Source organism: Stegostoma tigrinum, chromosome 30, assembly GCF_030684315.1.
Source record: "Stegostoma tigrinum isolate sSteTig4 chromosome 30, sSteTig4.hap1, whole genome shotgun sequence".
Classification (NCBI taxonomy): domain Eukaryota; kingdom Metazoa; phylum Chordata; class Chondrichthyes; order Orectolobiformes; family Stegostomatidae; genus Stegostoma; species Stegostoma tigrinum.
In genome coordinates this window covers 5,993,009-6,014,921 of record NC_081383.1, presented here as the reverse complement: position 1 = coordinate 6,014,921, position 21,913 = coordinate 5,993,009, and the positions used below count along the sequence as shown (strand labels likewise).

At 44.4% G+C, this 21,913-nt stretch overlaps 1 protein-coding gene across 2 annotated transcripts in view; it reads right to left on the bottom strand.

The window, feature by feature from the left end:
• Window positions 1-21,913, bottom strand: part of LOC125465790 (tyrosine-protein kinase JAK2-like) — a 125,709-nt gene that overhangs the window by 77,171 nt on the left and 26,625 nt on the right. For both annotated transcript variants that reach the window (XM_048559648.2, XM_048559647.2), the window contains 2 exons: window positions 10,304-10,521; window positions 4,443-4,566 (listed from right to left, as the gene is read on the bottom strand). In XM_048559648.2, the coding sequence (XP_048415605.1) occupies window positions 4,443-4,566; window positions 10,304-10,496 (317 nt within the window). In that variant the 5' untranslated portion in view covers window positions 10,497-10,521. The remainder of the gene's footprint in view (window positions 1-4,442; window positions 4,567-10,303; window positions 10,522-21,913) is intronic.

Genomic DNA, 21,913 nt, shown 5'->3' with positions numbered 1-21,913 from the left:
AAATAAAGAATTCTCAATACAAGAATGAAGTTTTAATCAGTTATTGGATGTATATTAGATATTAAAGTGTGAAGCTGGATGAACACTGCAGGCCAAGCAGCGTCTCAGGAGCACCAAAGCTGACTTTTCGAGACTAGACCCTTCATCAGAAAAAGGGGGATGGGGAGAGGGTTCTGGAATAAATAGGGAGAGAGGGAGAGGCGGACCAAAGATGGAGAGAAAACAAGATAGGTGGGGAGGAGAGTATAGGTGGGGAGGTAGGGAGGGGATAGGTCAGTCCAGGGAAGACGGACAGGTCAAGGAGGTGGGATGAGATTAGTAGGTAGGAGATGGAGGTGCGGCTTGAGGTGGGAGGAAGGGATGGGTGAGAGGAAGAACAGGTTATGGAGGCAGAGACAGGTTGGACTGGTTTTGGGATGCAGTGGGTGGAGGGGAAGAGCTGGGCTGGTTGTGTGGTGCAGTGGGGGGAGGGGACAAACTGGGCTGGTTTTGGGATGCGGTGGGGGAAGGGGATGTACATGTCAGGTTTAGGACACCAGTATCTTCTATTACATGACTGTAAAATGCCAAGCTCAGGAATTAATATGTTAGGGTGGTGATGTCTCCAGTCTGCAGTATTCCAAAAGTGGCCGAACTAATGTCCTGTACAGCCATGACATAACCTCCCCACTGCTATCCTTAATATACTGACCAATAAAGGCAAGCATACCAAATGCCTGATAACAAAGTGTGAAGCTGATGAACACAGCAGGCCAAGCAGCATCTTAGGAGCACAAAAGCTGACGTTTCGGGCCTAGACCCTTGTCTTCTCCTGATACAACCTGTCCATCTTCTCTCCCACCTATCCACTCCTCCCACTTCATTGACCAACCCCTACCTTTCCCTACCTGAACTCTCTTATCACTATCCCACCTACCTTCCCTAGCCCCACCCCCTCTCTGGATTTATTTCTGAGCTCCCTTCCCCCTCCCCCATTTCTGAAGAAGGGTCTCTACAGGAAATAAGACATACAAGGTTTAGAGCTGGATGACCACAGCAGGCCAAGCCGCATCAGAGAAATATTCTGAGGAAGGGTCTAGGCCCAAAACGTTAGCCTTCCTGTTCCTCTGATGCTGCCTGACCTGCTGTGTTCATCCAGCTCCACACCTTGTTATCTCAGATTCTCCAGCATCTGCAGTTCCTGCTGTCTCCCGACAGGAAATGTCAGCTTTCTTGCTCCTGGCCTGCTGTGTTCCTCCAGCTCCACACTGTGTTACCTCCGACTCCAGCATCGGCAGTTCTTACTATCTCTGAATCTTTTCTCTTTATTCTCTGTAAGATTTGGTAATCATGCAATTCTGTCCTGATGAACATGTGAGAGAAAACTTTTTGTCTCACAATTCTCAAATTGTGTACCACCAAGTGACTATCTCACAATTTTACTCAAATCATATAAATATTCCATTAGGCTTTTCTCTCTAAAGAGAGATAATCCCAGTGTCTTCACTCTATCACAAAACTGAAGTGCCTCATCAGGCACATCTCTTTTACAGCTTTCCCCAAAAAACGTGTATCTAGAACAGCCCACAATACTCTAGATGTGTGCTAACTAACATAGAACATAGAACAGAGAAAAGTACAGCACAGTACAGGCCCTTCGGCCCACGATGTTGTGCCGTGGAATAATCCTAACCTTTTATACAAAGCTCCAACCCTTTTCTTTTAAAATTTCGTTACAAGGTGAGTAACCAGGATAATTTGGGTGGGTACTGCACATTGCTGGACTTAACTCTTTCATTGCTGGTCTATTCATAATTTCCAAGTGAAGCATGGCCCCATCCAAACTGACACACCTACTGGCCAAAACAGTTGACAAAAAATGTGGCAAAATCGAAATTTGGAAAAATTGAAGTACAGCAAGGCCAAGGTCATGTGGCTGCTGGTTTTGCTCATAACTAGGGAGACCTGGACCAGGGATCATGGTTGAAGGATAAGGCATTGGCTATTTAAGTCTGAGACCGGGAGAAATGTCTTCACCCAGAGAATGATGAGCTTGTAGAATTTTCCGCCACAGAAAGCATTTAGGGTGAAAACATTGAGTATTTTCAAGCAAGATTAAGATGTATCTCTTAGGGCTAATGGGATCATAGGGTATATTTAGGGTGAAAGCAGGAACAGGGTACTGACTTGGGTGATCAGACATGACAACAATGAATAACTTAGAATGGCCTACACCCCCTCCTACTGTTTAAGTTTCTCTGGCTTTGAGAGAGCATGCCTCTACTGCCCCATGTAGCTCATTATCAATTTCTGTTCGGTCAAGTGCTTGCAAAGCGTTGCTGAGCGATATAAATGCACAATGTTATTTTCGTCATATAAGGAGAGTCTGCTACATTAAATTAAAACTAACTCTGCACTTTCTCCTACATTCAGTTGTTCTAAAGCCAGGCTGGTCTCCACTTTCCGGTTTACCTCAATTTTAGTAACATCCATTCAATCTCAATGTTGGCCTAAAGCTCCTCTCAGTTTCTGAATGGGGAAACACAAATAGTTTTCACAGCAGCCAGTAGCCTATAAATGATCAGCATTTAAAAGTAGAAGCACAACAAAGTGTATTCTAAGAATGGCTTTGTTTCATTGTCTACTTGCCATTACATAGAAAGTCACTCTGGAAAAGAGCTCATCTGTCCTTGGTGGTTCCTGTTGAAATCAAATTTAATTCATGAAAAGTGCATGAAGTAAATGGTAACATAAGCCAGTGCTCAAAAATAGATGCATCAAAATATGCAAGCATCGCTTTGTCTTTTCCAGTGTTAAATTCGATTTCTGAAATGTGCAGTGGCGCACCTGACCAGCAAGACAAAGATGGCCTATTGTTGAGTAAGAACCCATCTGGTTCACCAATGTCCTTCAGGAAAGAAACTGCTATCCTTACCCTAACTGGCCTATATGTGACTCCAGATCCAAAGCGATGTGACTATGCCATAACTGCTCTATGGGCAATAAATGTTGACCAAGCCAATGTCTCCAACATCTGACCAACAAATTAAAAAGAAAAGGTGTTTTTGCCAATATTTAATCCTGGAACAATACCACACAGAGAAAGTGGGTGGTTATTATCTCATGAGATAATAGGAATTGCAGATGCTGGAGAATCCAAAATAACAAGGTGTAGAGCTGGATGAACACAGCAGGCCAAGCAGTAAAGCTGACATTTCGGGCCTAGACTCTTCATCAGAAATGGGGGAGGAGAAGGGGGTTCTGAAATAAATAGGGAGAGGGGGGAGGCAGATCGAAGATGGATAGAGGAGAAGATAGGGTGAGAGGAGACAGACAAGTTGAAGAGGTGGGGATTGAGCCAGTAGAGGTGAGTGTAGGTGGGGAGGTAGGGAGGGGATAGGTCAGTCCAGGGTGGACGGCCAGGTCAAGGGGGCGGGATGAGGTTAGTAGGTATGAAATGGGGGTGCGGCTTGAGGTGGGAAGAGTGGATAGGTAAGTTGAAGAACAGGTTAGGGAGACGGGGATGAGCTGGGCTGGTTTGGGGATGCAGTGGGGGGAGGGGATGAGCTGGGCTGGTTTTGAGATGCAGTAGGGGGAGGAGAGATTTTGAAGATTGTGAAATCCACATTGATACCATTGGGCTGCACGGTTCCCAAGCGGAATATGAGTTGCTGTTCCTGCAGCCTTCAGGTAGCATCATTGTGGCACTGCAGGAGGCCCAGGATGGACATGTCATCTAAGGAATGGTAGGGGGAGTTGAAATGGTTCGTGACTGGGAGGTGCAGTTGTTTATCTCAATGTGGTCTGTGGTGGCTTGCTGTGTAGAAATTGAATGCTCAGTTTCCTACATTAAAAAAGAATCTGTCCCTCTTCAGGTACCAAGCCCTCCAGTTCTGAAGAATATTCACATTAGACTCAAAAACTGTTTCTCTCTCCACAGATGTTTACAGACCTGTTGAATTTCTGAAGCACTTTCTGCTTTTATTTCAAAATTCCAGCATCTGCAATACTTCTAATTTATTTGTTCATAACTCAGGGACTTCTGTGTTGGTCCGTGGTTATGTTTGACACAATACAGCAATAAAATGGCCCCTTTGCCTTCTGTCTTTCTCATTCCTACCATCTGCCATTGGCTTGTGGTGGAGCGATGTGCAGGCTGTTAATCAAACCATTGGCTTTTTGCTTGGCTATCAAATCCTGGAGTAAGCCTTGAATCCAGAACTTCTGGCTTTGAGGCTGAGGCAGTACCTACTGCCCCACAACTTCTGAAAGCATTTCATTGTCAAAAGGGCCTTGGGTGGGTGATAGATGGTGACTCTGAATGACACCATGGAAATTAAAACCTTCCTCTTTATTATTGCTGCAGCTATTGGCCCAGTGACAAGAAATATGGCAAGGACTGTTTGTCAACATTATACTGACTACTAGTGATCGCAACAAAAACGCAATAGTTCACAACTTGCCTGATCCGGTATAGGACAACTTGTGGATTCGATGCATCGACTTGGAAAATGTGACTGGGAGGGTACCACACTTTCAGATCTTCAGTTGCAAGAGCAAAGAGGCTGTTGTAGACTGGCTGAATGCCTGCATCGGGGAGATCAAAATATTCAAATATCAGAGACAGCAGGGCAGGCAACTGAGACAATGGCACCAAAGTGATAATAAAAGATTCAAAGTTGATCATCTCGTTTGAGAAGGAAATTGGAGCTTGGGGATAATTGTTAGGAATGTTAGGAAGGCTGTGAAGACATTAGAGATGGAGAAGAAGAGTTTTTTTTATAGTAACATCAACTTATTCACAAAAAAAAACCACAGAAGGAGCTGGAGAAACTCAACAGGTCAGGTAGCAGTTAAGAGAGAAACAGAGTTAACCTTTTGACTCCATATGACTCTTCTTCAGAACATCAGAACCTTGTTTCAGGAGCAAGAGTTTTAATGAGCTCAAAACATTAACTCTGTCTCTCTCTCTCCACAGATATTGCCAGACCTGTGGAGTTTCTCCAGCATTCTTCAATTTCCCACCTTGGCAATATTTTGCTTTTAAACAATTTATTTATAGCGCCTTTAGTGTGATGAAGGAACATTATCAAATACAATTAGACAGTAAATGGCTTAAGCTGATATTAAGTCGGATACAAGAACAAGGTTGATCAAAGAGGGAGTTATAATGAGTGACTTAGATAAGTGAGACTAAAGCTGGAGAGGTGCCATGTGAGAATTCCAGAGTTTGGGGCTCAAGTAATCCACATTCCCTCAAAACCCCCTTGCTATTGTGTGGGGTGAGCTGTGACTCCAGAAATGGAAGCCATTGATTAGACCCTCAAAGTGGTTGCAAGGGTGCAGTCCCCAATAGTGGACTACTGTGCTTGGCAATGGACACAAGAGTGAGAGGAACACAGATACCTCAGAGGACTGTGGCACTGCGAGGAGGTCATAAATGTTGGGGGAATGCTTCCAGGGAGGTGGGACTTCAGATGAGTGGACAGCTTGGTAGGAGCAGAGATTGTTTGGGAACAGGAGGTTGTGCACAGATTTTACAGGAGTGTTCAAAATCGTGAGAGACCTAGACAGAACAGACAAGGAGAAGCTGTTTCCATCGATGAAGCATTGAGAACCAGATCAAGGGAGTTGGGAAAAGGATTTGAGGTGACAGAGGGATAAACTTGACATGCAGTGACCATGGCTTTCAAATGGAAATTGACTAAGTACCTGAAAAAAAGTGAGGAGGTGTAGGGCTTTGGGGAAAGAGTGGGAGCATGGGAGCTGAGGTAATCTTGCAGAGAGCTGGCATTGACGCATTGGGCTGAATGGCCTCCTTCTGAATTGTAACTCTTTTGCAATGCCGTATTTGGCATCCATCAATCAATCAATCAATCAATTCTGTGAAATTTCAACCCTGGAGTCCATTTTAAAGAATGAGATAGAGTTGGGTTTTGACTGGTAAACATGAATCAAACAACCATGTTGGTTCATTCCCAACAGCCTCATCAGTTCAGTCCTGGATAGTTTATAAACTCGTCATCCAATCGTTACTATACTCCAGAGTTGAGTGGTTAATCCTCATGAAGTTCATGTAAAAATACACCAGTTTCACTATGCTAATTTCAATAGGTCCAAAGTCTCCAAATTTACCACAAAGCCTAATGATATGTCATAGAGTCTGTTCACTGTAGCACTTGCTGAGATTGTCGAGTTTTTCAAACAAAACCAAATCAGAAACCTAATGACCCAGCATTAAGAGTGATTCAACTCACTATTTGTCCTTGAGAGTTTAAACACTGAAGATCGAATGCAAGTAAACCTTGTGATATTTCCACACACTTCAAAAGATCATAATATTTTAAAATTTCTTTCACAGGATGTGGGTGTTGCAGGGTGGGCCAGCATTTATTGCCCAGCCAAACTGTCCTTGAGAAGTCCATGGTGTCCTGCCCTACAGTCGATATAGTAGACACTTTCTGCCAGTGATGAGCTAGCCTTATAAATGCAAGTGAAGCCAGCTGTATATTTATTCATATTTAAAAATGGCACTTAGCCTGGTGTTAGCATCTTGCTCCACTCTAGGGACACGAGAGCTTTAGCTAAGCTCCTTCAGCCTGAGAGTGGCACTGAGAGATTGTTCTATTGCAAAGTGTGGCATCCCTTGGTCAGACATTCATCCAAAGGTCTATGTTCCCCTGGGTTAGTGATTCTATCGGAGGGCAGCAGGATGTGTCCTGTCCAATCTCAACAAATACAGAATTTCAAAAAAAATTGTTAGCAGGATCAGGGCATTGCTGGCCAGGCAGCATTTATTGCCCATTCCTAGTCAACCACATTGCTGTGGGTCTGGAGTCACATGTAGTCCAGACTAGGTCAGAATGGCAGTTTCCTTCTCTCCAGGACATTAATGAACCAGATGGGTTTTTCCTGACAATTGATTCATGGTCATCATTAGATTCTTAATTCCAGATATTTATGAATTCAAATTACACCATCTGCCATGGCAGGATTCAAACCCAAGTCCCCAGAATATTACCTGGGTCTCTGGGTTAACTATCCCATGATAACGTCACTAGGCCATCATCTCCCCTGATTCATGGTCATATATCTCACATCTGTTTGTGAAGTCTTGCTGTGCACAGGCAGGCCTGTGTTCCCACATCCTGAAGGTGGGTGAATCATACAGGCATGGGTCATTTAGTCTTAGAATAGAATGACAATGGTCTATGTTTGACCTTCCGGGTCCTGCTGCATTCACCTGGGTATATACGTCAACAACAATTTGAAATTATAAAGTTTTCTCTTTAAAAGGAAAATGCTCCAAAATATTTCAGAGAGATGGACGTGAGTTTGCTCACTAAGCTGGAAGGTTAGTTTTCAGACGTTTCGTCACCATACTAGGTAACATCATCAGTGAGCCTCCGACGAAGCGCTGGTGTTATGTCCCGCTTTCTATTTATATGTTTAGGTTTCCTTGGGTTGGTGATGTAATTTCCTGTGTTGGTGATGAAATTTCCTGTTCTTTTTCTCAGAGGATGGTAGATTGGCTCCAAATCAATGTGTCTGTTTGGAATGCCATGCTTCTAGGAAACTCAGCAAGCAAACTCACATCCAGAAATTCAACCTGAGCTACAAGTCTTCTCAAAACTCACTATTTCAGAGAGATGTATAAAAAAGGATGAGCCAATAGAAGATTGATGAGTGTTTACTCAAAGAAACAGTTCTGAAGGAGACACGATTAACTACTGTAATCTGAGAAAGACTAGTGCTAAACAGCCGTCTTTCAAGGAGCAGTGAGATAATGCACTGCTGTAGTGATGCTTAGTATTGTCCAGGACACCAAAGAGAAATTCCCTAGTTTCTCTTTGGAATTGGGACATGGGACCTTTTACATCCATTGAAAGGGCAACTAATTATGAGCAATAAGGAGATGCTAAAAAAAACCCAGGTTGTTTTCTCTGGAGCAGTGGTTGCTGAGGGGAGACTTGATAGAAGCCTACAAAATTATGAGATGGATAGAACAAAAGTACATGTTGCTGGAAAAGCTCAGCAGGTCTGGCATCATCCGTGAAGGAATAAACAGAGTTACCGTTTTGGGTCTGGTGACCCTTCCTCAGAACTGACCCGAAATGTTAACTGTGCTTTCTTTCACAGATGCTGCCAGACCTGCAGAGCTTTTCCAGGCAGGTTCTTGATTTTGTTCTTGATTTACAGCATCCACAGTTCTTTCCATTTTTTATGAGATGGATAGATAGGGTTGCTGGTCAGAATCCTTTCTTCCCAGCGTTGAAATGTCTAAAACTAGGGGGCATACATTTAAAGTGAGTGGGGAAGTGCAAAGGACATATGAGGGGTACGTTTTTTACACAGAGGATGGTCGGAGTCTGGAACACAATGCCGGGGGTGCTGGTAGGGGCAGATACGATAGGGGTGTTTAAGGGACTTCTAGATAAGCACATCAATTTGCAAGAAATGGAGGGATATGGACCAAGGGCAGGCAGAAAGAGTTAGTTTCATTTGGCGTCATGTTCGGCACAACATTGTGGGACAAGGGCCCGTTTCTCAGCTGTACTGTTCAATGTTCTACGTTCAATGTAATTAGGTCTGAGGCCAATATCTCATCTGAAAAATGGACAAAGCCTTTATCACTGACCTCTAGTGACACGCTGTTTCTCTCTCCACAGAGGCTGCTTGACCCAACTAGTGACTCTCTAACACTGTTGTGTTTTTATTTAATCTTAACTTTAACACAGAACAATCCAGTATCAGTGGAAGTGACCATGAAGCAGTCTGATTGCTGTTAATAGCCCAGCTCATGTCCTTTAATGAAGGTCACCAGCTGTTCTCAGCTGATCCGTCAGATACGCGATTCCAGTTTGACATTGAACTGCTACCTCGCATCTCCCTACGCCCCACCCCCAACATCGACCCACCTCCCAAAAAGGTCTCATAGTCCACTCTTAGATATAGGAACTGCCGATGCTGGAGAATCTGAGATAACAAGGTGTAGAGCAAAATGGGGGCTCCATTTCTGAAGATGGGTCTAGACCCAAAACGGTCAGCTTTCCTGCACCTCTGATGCTACCTGGTCTGCTGTGTTCATCCAGCTCTACACCGTGTTATCTCATAGCCCACCCTGTTGTGTTGATCTGCTACCAGTGTTTAGGAGGGTGCATAGGAACTGGATAACAAATACCATCTTTGCCAGTGATAGCCCACAGCCAGAGACAGGGTCATATAGTTGAGCAGCATGTACTTGTGGGAAATGACACCAGGAATTGCATGCTCTGCTTGGGGCTTTTTATATTGTTGTCTATTTGTCGCTAGTCGCCCAAATAGTGGGTGGTTTGCCAGACCATTTCAGGACACCGTTAATAGCCAACCCCATTGCTGTGGGTCTAGAGCGAGACCAGATAAGGATGGGAGATTTCGCTCCCTGAAGGACATGAGTGAATTTGTTGGGTTTGGTTTTAATTTCAGACTTACATTGATACAAATGTCACTGTGCCCCATGGTGGGATTTGAAATTACGTCACCAGAATATTAACCAGGGGTTCTAGATTACTAGTTCAATGACATCACCATGATGACACCGTCTCTGCCATCTGAACTGCCCCCTTCCCATGTTTGGAGCCTCCAACGCCGGGCCATGTCTGCAAGAAAATTCAGACCAGGGAGTCAAATCAAATCAAAATCTTGAAAGAGCTTCCTCAGAGAACTGCTGCGTATTTTTGTTGAAAGAGGCCTCTTCTCCTCCAGACAACTCACAAAGTTTGTCGTGTCCATAAGGCCCCTCACCAAACATCCTGTCCTGGTGCACAATGGCCTGGTACGGTAACTGCTCTGCCCAGGACTGTAAGAAACTACAGAAGGTGGTGTGCAAGCCCAGACCATCACAGAAACCAACCTTCCATCCATGGACTCCATCCACATGGCTCGTTGCCGCGGAAAGGCGGCCAACATCATCCAAGACCCATCACACCCTGGTAATGATCTCCACAACCTCTTCCATCAGGCAGAAGGTACAGAAGCATGAACACACGCACAAACGGGTTCAGGAATCGCTTATTTCCAGCTGTTATCAGACTGTTGAATGGACTCCAGCCTCAAATAATGTAACCCATAGTGTAACCTGTATGCCCCTAAGTCTTTTTGATCTGTACATCCTTCGCCTGTTGTGATCTGCCTGTACTACTCACAAACAAGGCTTTTCACTATATGTCGGTACACAAGACAATGAATCAATCAAACAATTAAGCCTATCTGGTTGAAGGGAGACCCCTGACCAGATTCTAAGTTTTTCCCCAGAGACTGACAGTAAATCACAGACTGTCCTTACCGCTTGCCTTTGCTGCCAGAATACAAAGTTCCTCAGCTGTGTAGCTTCCAGAGCAAAATTCCAATGAGCTTCCGCCAGGGTGGGCCGTGGGGTGATAGAGATGGACCTTCAGTCCAATACCTTCAGATCGAGACCCGTCCCGATCTGTGTCCTCAGAAGCAGTCATTTCGCCAAAAGTTGGTAACGGAGGCATCTGGAAAGAACAACTTGTCTCTTCACTGAAAAAAAAGACAAGAAACGCTTTCACCACCAGTCCCTGTGAATAGACTCATTTGTTTACTCTATAATGTTATTTTCATTCATGGGATGAGCACGTCGCTGGCCAGCATTTATTACCCATCTTGGGGCTGCAAAGAGTCAGTCACATTGCTGTGTGTCTGGAGTCACATGTAGGCCAGATCAGGTAAGGATGGTAATTTCCTGCCCTAAAGGACATTCGTGAATCAGATGGATCTATCCAACAATCAACAATGGGTTCATGGTCAGCACCAGACCTTAATTCCTGATTGATTTTTTATTGAATTCAAAATTTTACCATCTGCCTTGGCAGAATTTTAACCCAGGTCCTGGGAATATTTCCAGGGCCACTGGATTAACAGTCCAAATAGGTTGTTGTACAATGCTACATTGAATAGAATAGGCCATTCTCTCCTTGGTTGTAGAGGTGAACACATTAAAAAGTATGAAATTCCTTGATAAAAACTAAAAGAACTGAGGATGCTGTAACTCAGGAACAAAAACAGAAGTTGCTGGAAAAGCTCAACAGGTCTGGCAGCATCTGTGAGGAAAAGAATCAGAGTTAACATTTCGGGTCCAGTGACCCTTCCACATTGATTGGACGAGGTCGGGTCTATGATATCTGCGATTCTCCAGCATCTGCAGTTCCCATTATCTCTGGGTCTATGAGTGAGTTGATCCCTGACTGTTGAGATTAGAAGGAGGGGGCTGTCGGTGTCAGGATGTTTTGGATTGAGATGAGGAGAAATGTCTTCAGCTGAAAGCTATGTTTTCTGGAATGCTCCAGCACCGCGAGCTATAAGTGGTCTGCTCTTAAGTCCGTTTAATGGGGTGAAATGGTAGTACAATGGTCATATCATTGGACAATAATCATGAGATCTGTACCAGATAACAAGGTGCGGAGCTGGATGAACACAGCAGACCAGGCAACATCAGAGGAGCAGCAAAGCTGACGTTTTGGGTCTGGTCCCTTCTTCAGAGCTAATGCTCTAGGGATACAAGTCTGAGTCCCCCACATTTGCTTGTGGAATTTAAACTCAAGTAATGAGCTGGGGAAAATAAGGCTGGCCTCAGTACAAGTGACTATTAAACTATTGATGGTTGCTTTGAAAACTATACATTCGCTCATGTAAGAGGAAATCTGCTGCTCTGCCTCGCAGCAATGTACATCAACTCTGAGAAGACCTGGTCATTGGTGAATAGGACACCCACATTCTGTGAACTAATAACAATTAATAAAACTACACTAGAGGGTGTGTGAACCCTAAATCCACAGACTGCAGTGGAGCTGAAATGGCTTCGAGAGCCACTCCCAGTGATGCCAACATCCAAACAAAGAATAAAGATTTTAAATATTAAGGATTGAGAATGTTAAGTTGATCCCAGGGTGGGGGATTAGCTTGTGTTGAGGTGGAAGATCTTCCATGAGCTCATTGAATGCTCGAACAGGCTAGAGGGCTGAATGACCACATGATCCTATGGTGGCTGTTAGATCTGGGTGGGCAGGCAACATAAGAACCAGGAGCAGGAGGCCATTCAGCTTCAAGTGCCTGCTCTTCCATTAAATGCCATCCTGGGTGATCTCATCGCTGCTTCAGCCCCAATTTCCTGCCCGCTCCCCATAACTTTTCAACCCGTTACTAATTAAAAATCTGCCTATCTCCTCCTTAAATTTACTCAGTCTCAGTCTCAGTATCCACTGCATTCTGGGGTAACGAATTGCACAAATTCATTGTCCTTAGAGAGAAGTAATTCCTCATCACTTCTGAGGAAGGATCACCGGATCCAAAATGTTGACTCTGATTTTATCTTCACAGATGCTGCCAGGTGTGCTGAGGTTTTCCAGCAACTTTGTTTTAATTCCTCATCACCTCTGTTTTAAGTCTGCTACCCCTCATACTAAAATTATGACCTTTCAGGTTCTGGATTGCCCCACATCAGGAAACATTCTAGTGATAGAATCATACAGCATGGAAACAGGCCCTTCGGCCCAACTCATCCATGCCGACCAGGTTTCCACACCGAACTAGTCCCATTTGCCTGCATTTGGCCCATATCCCTCTTAAACTTTCCTATTCATGTACTTTTAAATTATATTACTGCATCCACCATTTCCTCTGGTAGTTCATTCCACACGTGAGCCACCCGCTGTATGAAAAAACTCCCTCAGGTCTGTTTTGAATCTTTCTTTTCTCACCTTAAAAATATATCCCTGAGATTCAAACTCCCCCACCCAGGGAAAAGAGCTTTGCCGTTAGCTTTATCTATGCCCTTCATGATTTTATAAGCCTCTTTAAGGTCAGCCCTTAACCCCCTATGTTCCAGTGAAAAAAGCCCCAGCCTATTCAATCTCTCATTTTACTTCAAGCCCTCCAGATCCGGTAACATCCTGGTAAATCTTTTCTGAGCCCCTCCAATTTAATAATATCCTCCCTACAGCAGGGTGACCAGAACTGGACACAGTACTCTAAAAGAGACCTCACCAACATCCTGTACAACCTCAACGTGATGGTCCAATTCCGATACTCAATGGTCGGAGCAATAAACACCTTCTTTACCGTTCTGTCTACCTGTTACACAACTTTCAATGAACAATATACATGAACTCTTATATCTCTCTTTATCCTCCCTTTGCAAATCCCCTTTCGCATCCTTTATACCTCAATTAGATCTCCTGTCATTCTTCAAAACCTAGAGATCTGGCCCTAAACCACTCAAGCCTTCTCAGCCTGACTGAAGTGCATAGTTCCCAGTCTCTCAAAAGGGAAAATATGACCCAAACCAAGATAATAAAGTGTGGGGCTGGATGAACACAGCAGGCCAAGCAGCATCTCAGGAGCACAAAAGCTGACGTTTCAGGCCTAGACCCTTCATCAGAGATGTGCTGCTGAGAAGCTGCTTGGTCTGCTGTGTTCATCCAGCTCCACACTTTGTTATCTTGGATTCTCCAGCATCTGCAGTTCCCATTATCTCTGACCATATGACCCAAACCATCTAGTTTACTTCTAAATGAACTTTAGTATGACCAGTATCTTAATTTCGAAGGGCAGTATTCTCCCTGATACTCATGAATCATGGCGAATGGGGGCAGCTGGTTCCAAGAATCTGCCAGCTATATGAGAAACATGAGTGGTATTGGGGAGAATTGGAGTTCATCTTCAATGCTAGATGAACGTCTGTTGTAAAAACAAATGGCCATCACTGCTCATAAATACCATGAGCAAGGAGAGAGAGAAAGAGAGAGAGAGAGAGAGGTGTCTAAGCAATATGCTTCCAGAGGGAGCAGACTTACTCCAATCCTAATAAGTCAATCACTCTGTCTTGGGAAAATATCCAGGCGGCTACAATTCTGATTTCCCCTTTTGAATATTGAATTGTGGGGATCAGAAGAGTAATTAAGGTGGAATAACTCAATGAAGGCTGGTATCTCCTTATCCAGTCACCTTTTATTTACACACGCACAGTAGATGGCCTCTGACCAGCTTGTTCAGAGCCAGTCCCCAGCGTAGAGAGAATCCCTGACACCCCTGTTTGTATCCGTCAGCCAGGACTCCTTGATTGGACCAGGTTAACAGCCCTAATCAGGGAACTCACACTCAATGAGATCCACCTGGCCAACCTTGTTTCAAACACTACACAAGGGTTACAACATAAAGGCAGGAAAGTGGACTTGAGGAATCAGCCATGATCCTATTGAATGGTGGAGCGATTTGAAGGGCTGAATGGCCTTCTCCTGCCCTTATTTCTTATGGTCTAATGGACTGTGCAGCATGGAGGTATCTATTTGATTGCCAGTTGCATGAGAATTCCAGATACTTGCGTATTGGATAAGGAGGATGTTACAGTATTTATTATTTTAAACTTTAATTCTGGCAGATCAAATTAAACCGGAAAGGGCGTGATAAAGATTTATAAGGATGGTATTGAGGCTGGAGGGTTTGAGTTATAGGAGAGACTGGGACTTTTTCCCCGGAACATAAGGCACTAAAGGGTGACCTCATAGAGGTTTATAAAGTCATGAATGGCTTAGATACGGTGACTAGCCAAGGTCTTCTACATTTTCTCAGCAGCAGTGGGAGCGGTGAAGGCGAGAACCAGGGCCCTATCGGAACAGTAAGCCCTTCTTTTCAGCAGGAGCTGAATGGGAGCAGTTGAGTTGTGCCCTGGGAAGGTGTGTGAACTGATATATTTGGGCTGTGGGATGTTTGGGAACAAGAGTGGAAGGGCTATAGTCATAGGGGATTCGATTGTAAGGGGAGTAGATGGGCAGTTCTGTGGTTGATAATGAGACTCCCAAATGGTGTGTTGCCTCCCAGGTGCACGGGTCAGGGATGTCTCAGATCGACTGCAGGACATTCTGAAGGGGGAGGGTGAACAGCCAGCTACTGTGATGCATACAGGCACCAATGATATCAGTAAAAGATGGGAAGAGGTCCTACAAGCAGAATTTAGGGAATTAGGAGCCAAGTTAAAAAGTAGGACCTCAGAGGTAGTAATCTCAGGATTGCTACCAGTGCTACGTGCCAGTCAGAGTAGAAATAAAAGAAAAGGCAGGATAAATGAGCAGCTTGAGAGATGGTGCAGGAGGGAGGGGGTTCAGATTTTTGGGGCATTGGGACCGGTTCTGGGGGAGGTGGGACTACTATAAATCGGATGGTTTACCAATGTCCTTGGGGCTGCTTTTGCTGACGCTATTGGGGAGGGTTTAATCTAACTAGGGGAGATATGCGTGGAAAGTTCTTTACGCAGAGGGTGGTGGGTGCCTGGAACGCATGGCCAGCGGAGGTGGTAGATGCAGATCCAATAGTGTCTTTTAAGATGTATCTGGACAGGTACATAGATGGGCAGGGAGCAAAGGGACACAGAACCTTACAAAACAGATAAAGGTTTAGACAGAGGATCTCGATTGGCAGAGGCTTGGAGGGCCGAAGGGCCTGTTCCTGTGTTGTAATTTTCTTCGTTCTTTGTTCTTTATGATGTGGTGAGGGATGGGAACCAAATGAGGAGGTTAGTGGACAGTAAGAAGGTAGTAACTAAAGCCTGTAAGGAACTAGATAATGATGTCAGTGTGACTAAGGGGAAGAGGAGGCTGAGAGCAGATGATGAACACAAAAGGACAGATGGTCTGAGGTGTATTTGTTTTAATACGAGAAGTGTAGTAGGTAAGGCAGATGAAGTTAGGGCTTGGATTAGTACCTGGGAATATGATGTTATAGCTATTGCTGAGACTTGGTTGAGGGAAGGGCGAGATTGGCAACTAAATATCCCAGGATATAGATACTTCAGGCGGGATAGAGAGGGTGATAACAGGTGTGGAGGAGATGCATTACCAGTCAAAGAAGATATCACAGCTGTGCTGAAGGAGGGCACAATGGAAGACTCGAGCAGTGAGGCGATATGGCAGAGCTCAGAAATAGGAAGGGTGTGGTAACAATGTTGGGGCTGTACAGCAACCATGAGATAGAGGTACAAATATATAGGCAGATTATGGAAAGATGTAGGAGCAACAGGGTGGTGATGATGGGAGATTTTAATTTTCCCAACATTGACTGGGATTCACTTAATGTTAGGGGTTTAGATGGAGCAGAATTTGTAAGGAGCATCCAGGAGGTTTTTATGGAGCAGTATGTTAATAGTCCAACTCGGGAAGGGACCATATTGGACCTGGGGTTGGGGAATGAGCTTTGCCAGGTGGTTGAAGTTTCAGTAGGGGATTACTTTAGGAATGGTGATCACAATTCTGTAAGTTTTGGAATACTGATGGACAAAGACGAGAGTGGTCCTAAAGGAAGAGTGCTGAACTAGGGAAAGGCCAACTATTGCAAAATTCAGCAGGAGTTGGGGAGTGTAGATTGGGAGCAGCTGTTTGAAGGTAAATCCACATTTGGTATGTGGGATGCTTTTAAAAAGAGGTTGATTAGAGTGCAGGACAGACATGTCCCTGTGAAAATGAGGGATAGAAAGGGCAAGGTGCAGGAACCGTGGATGACAGGTGAAATTGTGAGACTAGCAAAGAGGAAAAAGGAAGCATACATAAGGTCTAGGCGACTGAAAGCACACAAAGCTTTGGAAGAATATCGGGAAAGTAGGGCCAATCTGAAGTGGGGAATTAAGAGGGCTAAAGGGGTCATGAAATATCTTTAGCAAACAGGGTTAAAGAAAATCCCAAAGCCTTGTATTCAAACATAAGGAGCAAGAGGGTAACGAGAGAAAGGGTTGGCCCACTTAAGGACAAAGGAGGGAAATTATGTGAGGAGGAGTCAGAGAAAATGAGTGAGATTCTTAACGAATACTTTTGGTCAGTATTCACTGAGGAGAAGGACATGATGGATGTTGAGGTTAGGGATAGATGTTTGATTACTCTAGGTCAAGTCGGCATAAGCGGGGGGGGAAGTATTGAGTATTCTAAAATGCATTGGGATGGACAAGTCCCCGGGGTCTGGATGGGAGCTGTCCGAGGTTACTGAGGGAAGTGAGAGGGGAAATAGCTGGGGACTTAACAGATACCTTTGCAGCATCCTTGAGCATGGGTGAGGTCCTGGAGGAGTGGAGAATTGTTAATGTTGTACCCTTGTTTAAGAAGGATAGCAAGGATAATCCAGGTGATTATCGACCGGTGAGCCTGACGTTAGTGGTGGGGAAGCTTCTGGAGAAGATACTGAGGGATAGGATCTATTTACGTTTGGAAGAAAATGGGCTTATTAGTGATAGGCAGCATGGTTTTGTGCAGGGAAGGTCATGTCTTACCAATTTAATAGAATTCTTTGAGGATGTGACAAAGTTGATAGATGAGGGAAGGGCTGTGGATATCATATACGTGGACTTCAGTAAGGTGTTTGATAAGGTTCCAATAAGGGAGATAAGGGAGTCCAAAATTAGAAGGCATAGATATAAGGTAAGAGGGGAAAGAATAAAAAACGGCGTGAGGGGCAACTTTTTCTCATATAGGGTGCTACGCAAATGGAATGAGCTGCCAGAGGAAGTGATAGAGGTGGGTACAATTACAACATTTAACACTCATTTGGACAGGCATACTGATAGGAAAGTTTTAGAGGGATGTAGGCCAAATGCAGGTAAATGGGATTAGTTTAGTTTGGGAAATCCGGTCAGCGTGGACGAGTTGGGCCGAAGGTCCTGTTTTCATGCAGAATAACTCAATGACACCTGAGGCTATCTGAAGGCAGTGAAACTGGCCATTTCTGCCTCCAACAGCCTAGCTGGTTGCCTGAAATATCCCAGTCAGCCTCAGTGGGCCCTTAATTACTGCATTTGCGTATCTACCATCACAAAGTCTTCCGTCTCCTCTCTGACAGACTATCCCCTGAAAGGCTACAGGTGCTGCCCATGGGTATTACAATACCCTATCAATCATTGAAAACCTTGATTAGATAAAGTAATCCTAATAAGATAACCCCAATTAGGTAAGCCATCAATTTTCTATATGAATAGAGAACATTTCATGGGGTTGAGGAACTTATCAGCCATGATTGAATGGTGGAGCAGACTCGATGGGCCGAATGGCCTAATTTATGCTCCTATGTCTTATGACCTTATGGTTATTGCATCATTTCCTGAGGTCTGAAAGTCACATTTCAGGTGGGGTCTGACCAATGGGAGCTTAACCCTCTCCTCTGTATATTCCGGTCCCTTTCTACAAGCGATGTAGGTTTATGGGATGTGGCCATTGCTGGCTCGGCCAGCGTTTATTGCTCGTCCCATGTTGGATTTGTGAAGGTGGCGGTGAGCCGCCTTCTTGAACAGCCACTGTGCCTGTGCCGTGGGTTATTCCACAATGTCATTGAGGAGAGAATTCCAGGATTTTGACCCAGCGATGGTGAAGGAACAGCGATATAGTTCTAAGTCAGGATGGTGAATAACGTGGAGGGGAACTTTCAGGGTGTGCTGTAAACAGTGTAGCTGCTGCCCTTGTCTTCCTAGTTGGAACAGGCCATGGGTTTGGAGGTTGCTGGCTGAAGATCTTTGGTGAATTTCTGCAGTGTATCTTGGAGATGGTACACACTGCTGCTACTGAGCATCGGTAGTGGAGGGAGTGAATTTTTCTTGCCCATCACGGGTGCTGTTGTCTTCAGCTTCCTATTCCTTAGCACCTTTCTAATACTGTTTAGTTTGTAGTTAGCCCCAGAATGATGAAACCTCAGCTAACATCGGATACAACGTTGAAATTGTATATTTTGTGAGGTCATTATGTAGCTGCTATATTCAGTTGTGATAATTCATAATTTGATCCCATCTCTTCAATTACCATCATGGTCATACAAGCTCTCAAATACCACTGGTTCTGTATATTCCGAGTGCCAGTACTCAGATTACATGGGGGCATAAGGTGGTGCCTGAGTTCAACAATAATAGGCGATGGTGTAGTGGTATTATCGCTGGACTGTTAATCCAGAGATCCAGATAATGTTCTGGGGACCTGGGTTTGAACCCTGCCATGGTAGATGGTGGAATTTGAATTCAATAAAATATCTGGAATTAAGAGTCTAACAATGACTATGAATCCATTGCGGATTGTCGGAAAACCCCATCTGGTTCACTAATGTCCTTTAGAGAAGGAAATTGCCTTTTGTACTTGGTCTGGCCTACCTGTGACTCCAGGCCCACAGCAATGTGGCTGACTGTTAACTGCCCTCTAGGCAATACATGCTGCTGACCCAGCAACACATCTCATTCCATGTATGAGTACAAGAACCAGCCAGAGAGCCTAGCACCACCAGAGATCATTGCTACATGGAACATCTACTCAAAGATTCACTTGCTCCATCCCACCACTATACTGGCCCCTCTGTCCTTGGTCTCCAGCGCTGCACCAATGAAGTCCAAGTAAGACTGAGGAACAGCAGCTCATCTTTTGACCAGTCATTTAGTGACTTCAACAATTTTAGATCATTACCACTTATCCCTTTTTATCAGATAGCAACTGTTGATGATAAATTTGCTGTTGCTGTTTACACTCTGTCTGCGAGCATCTTTACATTTGTGCCATTATCACCTCCTTGTCTTGCACTATCATCCTTTTTGTCATTTAATCTCTTCTGCTTGTCAGCCCATCACCTCTCCCACCTCTGTGTTTGTTTAAATACTGAAAATCCTCTCTAACTTTCTCCTATTTTGACAGCAGGGGGTTGTTGTAATCTCAGATCTGTTTCCCTTTCCACCAAAGCTCCCAGATAGGTTGAATATTTTCAACTGTTGCATTTGTATTTCAGCTTTCCAACACCCTCAATATTTTATTCCCAGTGCAGATGGTCCAAAATATTGGGGTTCATTCAAAAAATACTTGTACCTTTTGGGATATTTTGGAGGTGCAAGACCCTTGTGTCTGAATGAATATGATGGGGTATTATTATTCCATTTGATGTGATTTATTATGGTACATGTACCTAGGTTCAGTGATATTAGCCATGACTAACTTCTCAAAGCACTTCATAATGATGGAGGTCAGGGACTCTGAGCAGTAGTCATTGAAACACCATAGTCCTGTGCAGGGCTACACTGGCAGTTTGACTTGCTTTATTATTACTCTTTTACAGAATGTGGACATTGCTGGCAAGGCTAGCATTTGTTACCCATCCCTAATTAGCCTTGGACTCAGAGGCTCAGTAGGCCATTTCAGAAGGTAGTTAAAAGTCAATTATATTGCTCTGGGTCTGCAGTAAGCTTGTTAGGGCTGCAGGATGGGAGATTTCCTCATGTGTTCATAACAGTTGCAAGGCCACTGTTACTGAAGCTAACCTTATACTCCAGATTTAGTAACTGAACTGAAATTTCACCACTGACTGTGGTGGGATTTGATCTTCTGCCTAGAATGCCCCTGGACTGCTGATCAAGTGATATTCCACTAGGCCAACACCTCGTCATTTCTCGTTAGCTTCTTGAAACAATAATGGCTCAAAGGGAGGAAATTCTGGCCCACTTGACAGATTCAACAAAGACTAAAAACTACCTACCAGCCTCATCCTGCCCCCTTGACCTGTCCATCCTCTGTGGACTGACCAATCCCCACTCTAACTCCCCACCTACTCTGACCTTTACTGGGCCCACCCCCGCCTCCTTGACCTGTCTGTCTCCTCTCCACCTATCTTCTCCTTTATCCATCACCTCCTCCTCTCTCTCTGTTCATTTCAGAATCCCCCTCTCCTCCCCCATTTCTGAAGAAGGGCCCTGGCCCGAAACATCAGCTCAGAAGATGTATGAGCAGCATTGGGCTCTTCAGTCAATTTTTTCCTTTATTCATTCATGGGATGAGGCCGTCACTGGCTCAGCAGATTCATTGCCCATCCCTAATTGCCCAGAGGGCAGTTGAGAGTCAACCACATTGCTGTGGGTCTGGAGACCAGGTAAGGATGGCAGTTTCCTTCCCTAATGCACATGAGTGAACCAGGTGGAATTTTCCGACAATCGATAATGGATTCGTGGCCATCATTAGATTCTTAATTCCAGATATTTTATTGAATTCAAATTCCAACATCTGCTTCGGTAGAATTTGCACCCATAATGTGAACGAGGTCTCTGGATTAGCTGTTCAGGGACAATACCATCAGGCTATCGCCTCTCCAAATTTTAATTTGCCATTTGTTGAAATTGTGGCTGATCTGATCATCCTCCAGACCACTATCTGTGGTCCTAAACCTTCCTATGAGGGTAAATAAGCTCTCAACATCTATCCTGGCCAAGGTCCCAAAATATCTTCTATGAATATGGCTGCCTTTCATTCTCCTAAACTCCAATAAGTCCAGGCTCAACGTACTCAATATCGCTTCATAAGACCAACCCTCTATACAACCAAGTATCAGCCTCGTGAACCTTCTCTGGACTGCCTCTGATGGCAGTGTGTATTTTCTTAGATAAGGGAAACAAAACTGTTCCCATTATTGCAGCTCTGATCTGACCAGTGCTTTAATAGCTTCAGTTAAATATACCCATTTTTATAGACCATTTCCTTTGAAATAAAGGCCAACATTACATTTGCTTTCCCTATTATCTGCTAAACTTTGCTAACAATCTCAAGATTTGTGTCCTCTGGCTACTGACCTTTTCGCCAGTAGAACCAGTTTTCTTTTATTCACTCCCTCAAAACTTCTCTCGATTTACAGCAAAACTGTCCCAAAGCATTCCACTACACTTCAGACAAAATTGGAGATGTCAACCCTACGAGGTGTTGATCCAGGTGAACAGAAGCCTGACCAGAGAGGATGGTATGGAGGAGCTGGGTTGAAGGAGGAGAGGGGCAAAAAAGGTTTCATGGAGAGAATTTCAGGTATGTCTGAAGACATGGCCAGTAATGGGGAGACGTGGGAGAGGGTAAAGTTAAGGAGCTCCTTTAGAAAGGCTGATTTACAATCTGGCAAAGGG